Here is a 10,000-nt window from a genome sequence, read left to right as displayed (position 1 = left end):
AGCTGAATTGCCCGAGGTTGGACTCTGGATATTTACCTTCAACGCACTTTCAGCCACCTCTTTTTTTGCTGCTATTCTGGCCAAACAAGCTGTTCCCACGATGTACTGTCTGAAGTCAATGAAGCCTTTACTGTGCTGCAATTACATAAAATATATGTTAAACCTAAACGAACAATTTTATATAAAATCTGTGAAGAGCCCCGGGAAAATGAATTACAGTCGTTGCGCTCAAACGGAGATTCGCCTACAATTAAGTCGTTTCGGCCACACGTAAGTCGATTCGCCACCACAACGTTCTATTGTAAATGGAGACAAGCAAGTAAAACTTGGCTGCTACAGTATTAAAACAAGGTCGAGGTTGATATACAATATTGAACCTATTTTCGCGTTATTTCTCAAGCAAATAGCCCAATTTCGATATATTAGTTTTCAGTCCTAAACAAAAGGAATAATCTCGAGACTCTGGGAAATAAACTCATGCAAACCTTTATTCTTATTCCCCAGAGCCTCCAAATCCTGTTTATTGTTTTAAGATGAATTTTAATAAATTGAAATTGGTCAATTCAAGATCAATTCAAAAGCGTGGGCCAAACGACTTAACTGCAGGTAAATCAACATGTGGGCGAAACGACCCGATTCCGGGAAAACTGGTGCAAACGAGATACATGTACAACTGTTTTCTCTCTTGCCTATGATTGGCCGAGAATTGTACAAGCAACAACAATATTACTAGATTAAAACCTGATCTACAGTATGAGAAAAAAACTTGTGCGTCAGCATGTTGGAGAGTTCAGAATCCCATGTTGGATGACGTTGATCCTACATGTCAGAAAGCTTAGTACATGTAGCACACATTTTAAGTTTGCAACCTCTACAAACGTGTCCTACAAAATTCTAACCAGGGGTGTAATTTCCGAAGTTAAAATTTCAAGACCACCACTTTTAGGAAGAGTATCAGTTGGTTATTGACAAATGCAACCAAGATGTGGGATATAGATCAATTGAAGCCTGCAATTGATTGCAACCAAGACGTTAAACAAAGGATTACCAAAATCAAGTTCAGCTGGTAGTCAAAGAGGGACTTAAATCTTTGAAGAACTACAGCTGGCAACCTGGAAATCTGCCGGCCAAACTATTCTAACACATAATCACTAACTACATAACCACATTCATACACTGTTGGCCTACTGCAATCACAATTAGCAATCGGATTTAAGAATCATGTCTAAGGGCTATGCATCTTAAACAAATACTGGCAGGCTCTGTTGGTACTTTTCGCTGTGTTTTGTCCTTCCTCTTTTTTATTACCTCCTAGTATCTGCTACAAAGTGTGTGGTCATCTTAACACAGTACCTTACCCTATCCATAATTTTAAAGATCTCCTTTACAGGTTTGGAGATGGGTAAATTGTAAAACAGCGCAAAATCCTCCACTGAAATTTGACCATCTTGATCTGAATCCATGGCAGCAAATCGTTCGAGTTGCTCTTTGGCAGAATCCACACTAATTCTGGAAAAGAAAAAAAGATACACTTTTAACAAATGAAGCGCAAATGTACATTATGTCATAACAACTTTGGTAAACCTGAGAGAAATCATTGAAAACAAAAGCCAGGACATTCCTAAGGTCTCCTGGCTTGTATGCTTTAAGTAACTTTGGCATGGTTCCATAAAACCATGCTCTGTTTCCTTCTGATTGCCTTCACCAATATTTCCAAGTGGTCCAAGGTTGTATTATTAAGGGTGCGTTCGACTGACCGCATTCCGGAAAAGGAATACATGAAAGAGAAGTTAGAAATCCTTCATTTTTACAGAGATTCACATTAAAGTTGTCAAACACCTGCTAAAATGCTACTTTAACCCTTTGACGCCTAAACCGGCGAGACTTGATTTTTGATCATTTTACTTTGTCTAACGCCAGGTGATTTTACTCGTAGATGGGGAACCCCCAGGAGTCAATGGGTTAAACATATTTTTGCTTTCCTTGTTGCTTCAAAACACCAGACATACCATTTTAAATCATCACTCCACATAATAGGGTCAATCGAACAAGCCTTAATAATATAATATTATGCAGAAAAATTGGCAAATGGGACAAATACATGTACATTGAGGGCAAGGGATAAAAGCCTGCTTCTCATCCCAATGGATGCAAGGCCCTTTTTTCATGATACATCTTGGGTAAGTCATTTCCACAACTTAAATGTGCTGACATTTAAAAAACAAACAAGACCACATATTGGAAATTTCTTGCCAGGAACCTTTTATTGGCTGAAGCAATTTTAACTTCAAGTATCATTACTGTTATGTGTGGCAAAACTGCTGACCATGATACACAGTTGTTCACTTAAGTTTGTTAACCAATCACATTAAACCACGCTACCCGAGCTTTGTAATGATTCAACAGGGCATTCATGTTGTGATGTATGAAACAATATTATTATGTACACTGGCTGAATTATTAATTGTTCTATGGTGGCATACCCTAGTTTGCCAGCAGTATTACAAAACTCAATGACTCCAGTGTCTGGTGGGAGGCCAAGCGCAGCAGCTTTGGTCATCAAAAGTGCATCTTCAAAGGAGTGACCTGTGACTGGCACATTCAGACACCTAGATAGGCAACAAATTTTGTGAAATACATGCAATGCAGCCACAATACACCATCTCACTGGCTTGCTGGAAAAAAAACATCAATTTTCAAGGGTACTTGGTGAATTCTGCAAACTACTTAGTGGCTATATGGCTGCCGATCAATCCAAATTTGCATTTATATACGGCCATGACACCCTCCACTGATGCAAAGTCAAATCATTGACATGTAAAACCAAGATTTTTTTGAATTTTGATCTTCAAAAAAATCTCACAGATAGAAGTGCTTTTAGTCTCACCAATGATTAAAATGCTAAGGCAGGTAAATCACCAATAAATATCACGGTAATCACAACTAAATTAAACGAAAAATAAAAAAATAAAAAAGAGCTTTGGAAATTAGCACTAAAGAATGGCCGACAACCCTTGGAACACCTCATCAAAGCAAAACAACACTTAGAATAACACCACATTGTCAAAGACAAAGTTAACAAAGTTTGTCCTGTGCTTTGAGACGAGCGGAATAATGAGGCCAGACTTGATTATCTCTAGAGAAAAAATGAGGTTGACACCTGGATTCCAACCAACCTTGCCATATACTGTCTAACATGTTCAGCATAAACTTTTGGATTCTCTTTCTCCTGAAATACAAAACACTTTCACTTGTTAGCCATATATTTCAAAGTTTGGCTTAAGAATTTGACTTCAACAACTTGTCAATTCCTCTAAAAATGTGCTACTCATTTTTAATACCTCTTTTGTAGGATTCCAAACTGGTAAGAACTGTAAGAAAAGAAAAGAAGATTAAAAGATAAAATTAATTTTCCCTTAAAGCAGGAGCCCACCATATGACCTCCCAATTAATACAACTACCTAGTTACAAGAAGTCTTCTAATCCAAAAAAAGGCCACCCATTTTTTCATCTAAAGATCCTGTTAATCCGACTACCTTTTCGAGTCCTCAGACAGGGCTCGAAATTAACATTTTTAGTAAGGCGCCAATTGGCGACTGATCCAAAAATTTTGATCGCCAGATCTTAACTTTTAGTCGCCATTTTTTTCACTGATGTTTTAATTCATTTTTCTGATGATCATGTACACATGCAATCTTCTTTATAGTCCTAAGTTTACGTACTCGTAAGCTTCTAAGACTGAGATACTAAAACTTAAAAGGAAGCCAGTGCTCGTAAAACATATCATTACGCATTACGAGGTAAATAATCAATGTGAAAGCAGCTTCAGTCACGTTTCCTGTGCTTCCTCCGCTTTTGTTAAGTTTCCATGTAACATCGAGTCTATAGCTTACATAAATAGACGAACCTGAACATAAACAATCACCAGGTTTCCATATTTTCAGCGCTAAAAAGCCAAGGCTTCGTTGCAATTTCGATCAACAGACGTATCGGTACTAGGCCCTGCTCTGCCACATTGTTGGTAGTCGTACCAGGCTCCATTCTTGTTTAGGTTACTATAAAACTAATGCGCAAAACACTTGCAAGTTGCGGTTTTTTTTCCAGTTTAATTATTGAGTTGCATTAAAGAATTCCTTTCAGCTTATCATATAGGTGAGGTTTACACTAACAGAAGCGACAAATGCTCTTAGTAATAAACCTTTCTGAAGGTTGAGAGACACTTTGACTTCAAGTTCTTTCCTGTTCTGCTCTTCTAATACCTCCACCCCTCTTCTCAAGCCTTGTGCAATGGGTGAATCTTCCATCGGCTTTTGTTTTGCGAGACTCGCATCACAGGCGTGAAGATGACGTCCACCAATATTGTGCTTCTGCAAGGTCTCCTTTTTGAACGTGCGGCAACCTGATACAAATTCCGTTTTGCCTGCCAAGCGTGGAGAGGCACAACAAATTTTGCATGTCATTTTGTTGTCATCTTTGTCGAAAACGACCCAGGTGAACTCCTCCCGCCACTGCGGAACAAACTTGCGTTTACTAGCAGGCTTCTTAAGGGTAACTTGTTCTCTGTCATCAAGTGTTAGCTCTGCATTCTCTGCACTTCTCTTGGTGGCTGTCTTCTCTTGTTGGTTACGCAAATAGTCAGCTTTTCCTTTCCCTTTCTTCTCCGGTTTGGCTTGGGCCGGCCTAAGAAAAGTTAAAATATTCCCCTGTTTTGCTCCGACACTTGTTTTCTTTTCAACAGATTTCACATTAGCCGAAATGTTGGTAACAGGTACTTGGGGGGTTGCTTGGGTGTGAGAGGTTGCATCTGATAGCCACGCTACTAGCACAAAGTGGTTAGGCTTGTACCATGCGTTTGGTCGGTCATCAAGACTCCCTTCCCTTGACCACAGCAAGTAGACAGGATCACGCCCATCATCCAACGCAGAAAGTCGGGGGTTCAGCAGCTGGTGCATTAAAGGTGGAACCGGAAGTTGACGTCTGGATATAGCGAATATATCGGCCGTCTGATGACCGATGCGAACGCCATCACGTGAAGAAGGGAGCCCCATACTCCAATCTTGCAACTGGCTATAGCTTCAGCCTTGACTGCTTCAGTTTGACTCCCACCATCTGATATGACTTTGTCACCAACTGCCGTCAAGGCAACTGTAAATAGAACTGATTCCGGGATCTCGGTAAATTTGGCAGTTTTCTTGAAAATTTCATGCGTTGCATAAGACTCGGCATTACAGTACAGTTCTTCTGCAACTAGAAGACGCAGCCAGTTACTTCGTGTTTCATCACAACAAAGAAAAAGCGAAACGGAATTATACAAACAATCTCCGTTTGCAGTGGATTTTAACGCCACAGGATGACCTGCTGGTTTGTGATCGATGTCTGGTATCAGGCTGGTTCTAAGGTCGTCCTTTGCCAGCTTGCAAAAATCTGCTTTATCCGCCTGAACGGCCCACAACAAGCTCAAATCATCGATCAATTTCTTGCATGATTCTACATTGTTTGCATTCAGCAAAGTATGCAACGAATTTAAGGCATCTTTTGACCTAGAATTCGATGAAATATTCTTGATCTGACCAGGGATCAGACCTCGTGTGAACTTCACGCTTCAATGATTGCACGTGTTGTTTAGTGCGCCCGCAATACCAGCTGCTGAATCAAACATGGCGCTCGATTATGAAACATGGAGATCGAAGAGCCAGAAGAGTCGTGGGTTTGTTTTGTTATTTCTGTGCGCATAAATCGTGCATTTTATCCAAAACTACGGTTGATTTGCCTTTGGGGTTAAAAGGACGAAGGAAAAAGGTGAAGGTTAGTCGCCCACTGGTGACTAGCTCTAAAAATCTAGTCGCCAACGCTTGATTTTTGGTCGCATTGGCGACCAGTGAGTCGCAATGTCAAGCCCTGTCAGAAGTTATTTTCTTCATAAAATTATCCTGTTATTGCAACCAATCAATATAAAAACTGCAAATGAACTCACAAAAGTTACTGCTAGCATGAAAAGTGATTGGCTTAAGCAAAGACAAAGCCAACAGAAGTTCACAGACTTTTTTGAACCCATTTGAACTAAATTTCTGAATTTTGTAATATTGAACTGTGTAAAGCATTGCAAGTTACCAAATTGACAACAGCTATTCAATAAATTTCAGTATTATAGATACATGTAGCCCTTTTCTTTGTTAACAAAGAACTGACAATTGTCTTTGCTTTTACTCGGTTTTGTTGTCAATTACATGTAACTTAAAAGATTTTAATTTACAAGAGTCTGTCTTCTGTGGTGTATCATGGTTGGGAGGGTAAATGCTCGGAGATATTAGCTACACCAAGCTACTCTAAAAAAAAATCCGAGGGTAAATGAAGATGTATGATATTATATGATAAGCAAGAGTATGGTTTAAAAAGGTTGCAGCTTTGCAGTTGTAATTTGAGCCTCTCTTGGTATTACATGTATGATCACCACGTTAATAAGACCAAATTTCTCAGTTCTGAAAGTGGTCAAATTAACAGGATTCCACTGTAGTTGCTCAGTTTTTAAATGCTAAAGCAAAGCTAGTGTAAAATACTCTTTATTCTTTGATGCAGGTCTCACCATCTCAATATTGTAGTATAAATGTTGAAATTGAGAGAAGTGATCCTTGCACTTTCATCTACAACCCACAGTTCTAATGGTTTATTTCACTAATAATTCTATGGGCCAAGTAACTCACCTCAATTTCAGCAACATTACTTGGCTGACACAAAAGTAAAATAGTTAATAATAACCTGAAAAGGAAGATAAAATCCATCTTCAATAATATTATTTATTGCATGCAACTCTGATGCTTTGTAATTAACAGAAAGCGTCACAGTCCTCTAGAGATTCTGAATTCCCATGGATATTTTTCTTTGATATGTCAAAAATAGGTAGCTACATTGTATGAACTTTTGTTTTATTAGGCATTTTTAGTGGCAACTTTTAGGAAAATCTTCAAGATTCCATTCAAATTTCAGAAGCTCCAAAGAGAAATTCGAATGTTTATTTCAGTCTTGTCCATACTGGTCATGCATGACATAGCTTGATTGTACATGTAACTCTCAGATTATTAAAGTGGGGAGCCTGTGAAGCTTGAGCACTAAAAACTCTTTCACTATAAACAAGGCACATCCATTTTAACTACTTTAAATGAATACGAACAATCATTCTGACTCATCATCCTCATCATCATCATCAATACTTACGATCCAGGACCATCCCAAGTCCAACAATAAATATCCTGATGGAAAAAAAGTCAAGTATGAGGGTCATTGTTTACAGCGGTCGTCAGTTACACACGCCCCTCAATGACTCTCTTTCATATTTCGACAGTAAAATTTAAGTGGAGGTCAATCAAAAACGATACTCGAAAACTCCTGTTCTCTTGGTGGCAGTTGAATTCGTCATGGAAACAATTGATTGACCTCCGCCTAAATTTTATTTTCGGATATGAAAAAATGTTGTTGAGGGGCATGTGTTTTAAACTGATACCCGCTGTAGCTTTGTAGAAAAAAAGTTGGCTAATTACAAAGTGCAGCAGAAAAGTTGAACCCTAGCTTAAGACTACCAGGATCAAATTCAATGAGTTGTGAGCACAAGTCCTGAACACGGCAATCACCTTAGCCACTGGGCCGCACTAGTACTGCCTCAGTATCTTTAGTTATGGGATTGAAAGCAGTGAAAACCATTGATTGAAAGGGGTTTGCATTATTTGACAAGTGCAATTAAGGGTGCATTTGATTGGCCGTACTACGGAATAGGAAAACATGGAATAGAAGTTAGAAATTCTTCGTTTTTACGGAGAGTCACATAAATTAACCCTTTTGACACCCAAACCGGCTTGAACCGGCCAGACTTAATGTCTAACGCCAGACGATTTTACTTGTCAATGGGGAACCCCCAGGAGTCAATGGGTTAAAATTGTCAAACACCGGCTAAAATGCTATTTTACACAAACTTGTACTCTTCATTATCCTTGTTGCTCAAAAAGCCAGACATACTGTTTTAAATGATCACTCCCCAAGTTCTTATTCCAGTTCTTATTCAATCGAACACACCCTACAGTATATAAGTGTAGTGTCACAAAGTTTTGGTATTCTTTTACTGAAGACAACCCCTTTGCACCAGAAGGAATAGAATATGGTACATGTACATTGTATGGTCTAAATACCAAACACCTTGTACATGCACCAAAACTAATCAGAGACATCGACATTTTGGCATAAATATAACAGAATGTATTAAAATTTGACAAAGATTAGCTAATACTTTTCAAAGGTTGAAGAGTCTCTGTCTTGAAGATACTACCAGAAATTGGCAGTTGGCAGCTCTTGTTTTCTAAAATTCATTACACTTTCTCTATTTTGTTTTACAGAGGTATTTGACGTGTGAGATATAGAACTATAGAGTTTAACCCGTAAAAACTGCAACATACATGTTCTATAGGATTTGACCATTTCCTGAAAATGTGCATACTGGTATCTGTGCTTTTAAAACTGTTTAAACTATAGAAAGAAATTTTACCAAAAAACCCATTTATAGAAGACACATCACTTACCAAGTCATTTGGAAATCGTAGGAGAACTGGCTGAACAGAGCACCCTGGTATAAATGCTCCTAAAAGGAAACAAATTGTTACAAGATTACAATAAAAGTCTTGCCATGAAACAGTATTAAAACAATACCGTATTTACTTGAATAAGCGCCGCATCTGGGACAAAAAAGTTAATAAGTGCCGCCCTCGAATAAGCGCCGCACCGCCGATGTGGCGCTTATTCGAGGAATTCCGTATAACCAGGAAAAACACTATAAAACAATTTTAAAACAGCATCGGCAATTTATTTTCCTCAAATGTGATGTTCTTTAGTTCAAAGTGACTGTATTTCTATGCTCAGGTGGTAAGCTCTCTTTCCAGAATTCTTGCTATGCGAAGCTCTGATGTAAACTGAACGTTGTAAATTGTTCGACAACGGGTTTTTTTCACCGCATGAATTTCTCTCGTAATTCTAGATTTACTATCAGTTTAGTTTCAGTCCATAGGAAATTTAACAGATAGAAAGTGTACTGTTGAATAAAAATAATTATAGAAAAAGTAAATTTGTCTGGTACAATGTTTAAATAAGCGTCGCCCTCGAATAAGTGCCGCACTTGTGGCGCGAAAAATTAAATAAGCGCAGCGGCGCTTATTCAAGTACGGTAAATACGCTAATTTTAAATACTGTTGTAAAATTCATTAACAATTCATAAGTATGAAAACCAACAGAAAAGCACCATTCAGGTCATGTGCATGGTTCTGTAAATCATGATAAATGTCAACTGAACTTTTCCTCCCTTTGCACCTTATCCTTCTTTGCTTCAATCCACACAAACAACAGTGCAGTCCTTACATTGCAAACTATCTATAATTAATTCCAACACTTCAATACGCCAAACAAGTTTGTCTTGAACTTAGAGTACAGCTGGGAATATTGAGGCTTGCTAGAACTTCATCGAATGTTTGATAATCTACAATACTTGACCAAATATGATCCTTCCCAGTAAACCTTTCTTCTTGTTTGAATTCAGACGTTCATTAAGTTGATTCCAGGTGGGGCAAGAGCATCACTAACAACTACACTTTAATTTAAGGAAATCACTGCCCGAAAATGAGATAAATATTCAATATCCGACGACAACCTAAATACATTTTGTCAAACATTCCATAATTCCCAAAACAATAAATTATAATTATCTGATTTCTCTTGGTTTGCTGCATTGCATGCTTGGTTTGCTGCATTGCATGCCTTTCTAACACATTGGCGATGACTACTACAAAGCATTCATTTCACAAGTTGTTTACAACATTTGCGTCAGTGTTGTGTCACTATTCATAAAGTATCGGCTTCGCCTCAAGTTTGTAAATAGTGATACGACACTGCCACTCATGTTGTAAACAATTTACTTATTATGGCTTTAAAATAGAAAAGTTATGGAAATAGATAAAAATATTTATTA

The 10,000-nt window shown here is 38.1% G+C and overlaps 1 protein-coding gene across 4 annotated transcripts in view; it reads right to left on the bottom strand.

Annotated features, from left to right (window-relative positions):
• Nucleotides 1-10,000, bottom strand: part of LOC137992095 (lysophosphatidylcholine acyltransferase 2-like) — a 29,796-nt gene that overhangs the window by 7,316 nt on the left and 12,480 nt on the right. For all 4 annotated transcript variants that reach the window (XM_068837217.1, XM_068837226.1, XM_068837210.1 and 1 more), the window contains 8 exons: nt 8,565-8,623; nt 7,213-7,247; nt 6,702-6,756; nt 3,342-3,371; nt 3,177-3,229; nt 2,484-2,609; nt 1,359-1,509; nt 37-135 (listed from right to left, as the gene is read on the bottom strand). In XM_068837217.1, coding sequence (XP_068693318.1) covers nt 37-135; nt 1,359-1,509; nt 2,484-2,609; nt 3,177-3,229; nt 3,342-3,371; nt 6,702-6,756; nt 7,213-7,247; nt 8,565-8,623 — 608 coding nt within the window. The remainder of the gene's footprint in view (nt 1-36; nt 136-1,358; nt 1,510-2,483; nt 2,610-3,176; nt 3,230-3,341; nt 3,372-6,701; nt 6,757-7,212; nt 7,248-8,564; nt 8,624-10,000) is intronic.

Source organism: Montipora foliosa, chromosome 1 (assembly GCF_036669935.1).
Source record: "Montipora foliosa isolate CH-2021 chromosome 1, ASM3666993v2, whole genome shotgun sequence".
Classification (NCBI taxonomy): domain Eukaryota; kingdom Metazoa; phylum Cnidaria; class Anthozoa; order Scleractinia; family Acroporidae; genus Montipora; species Montipora foliosa.
The sequence above is the reverse complement of the archived record's forward strand: the minus strand, read 5'-3'. Positions and strand labels throughout refer to the sequence as shown.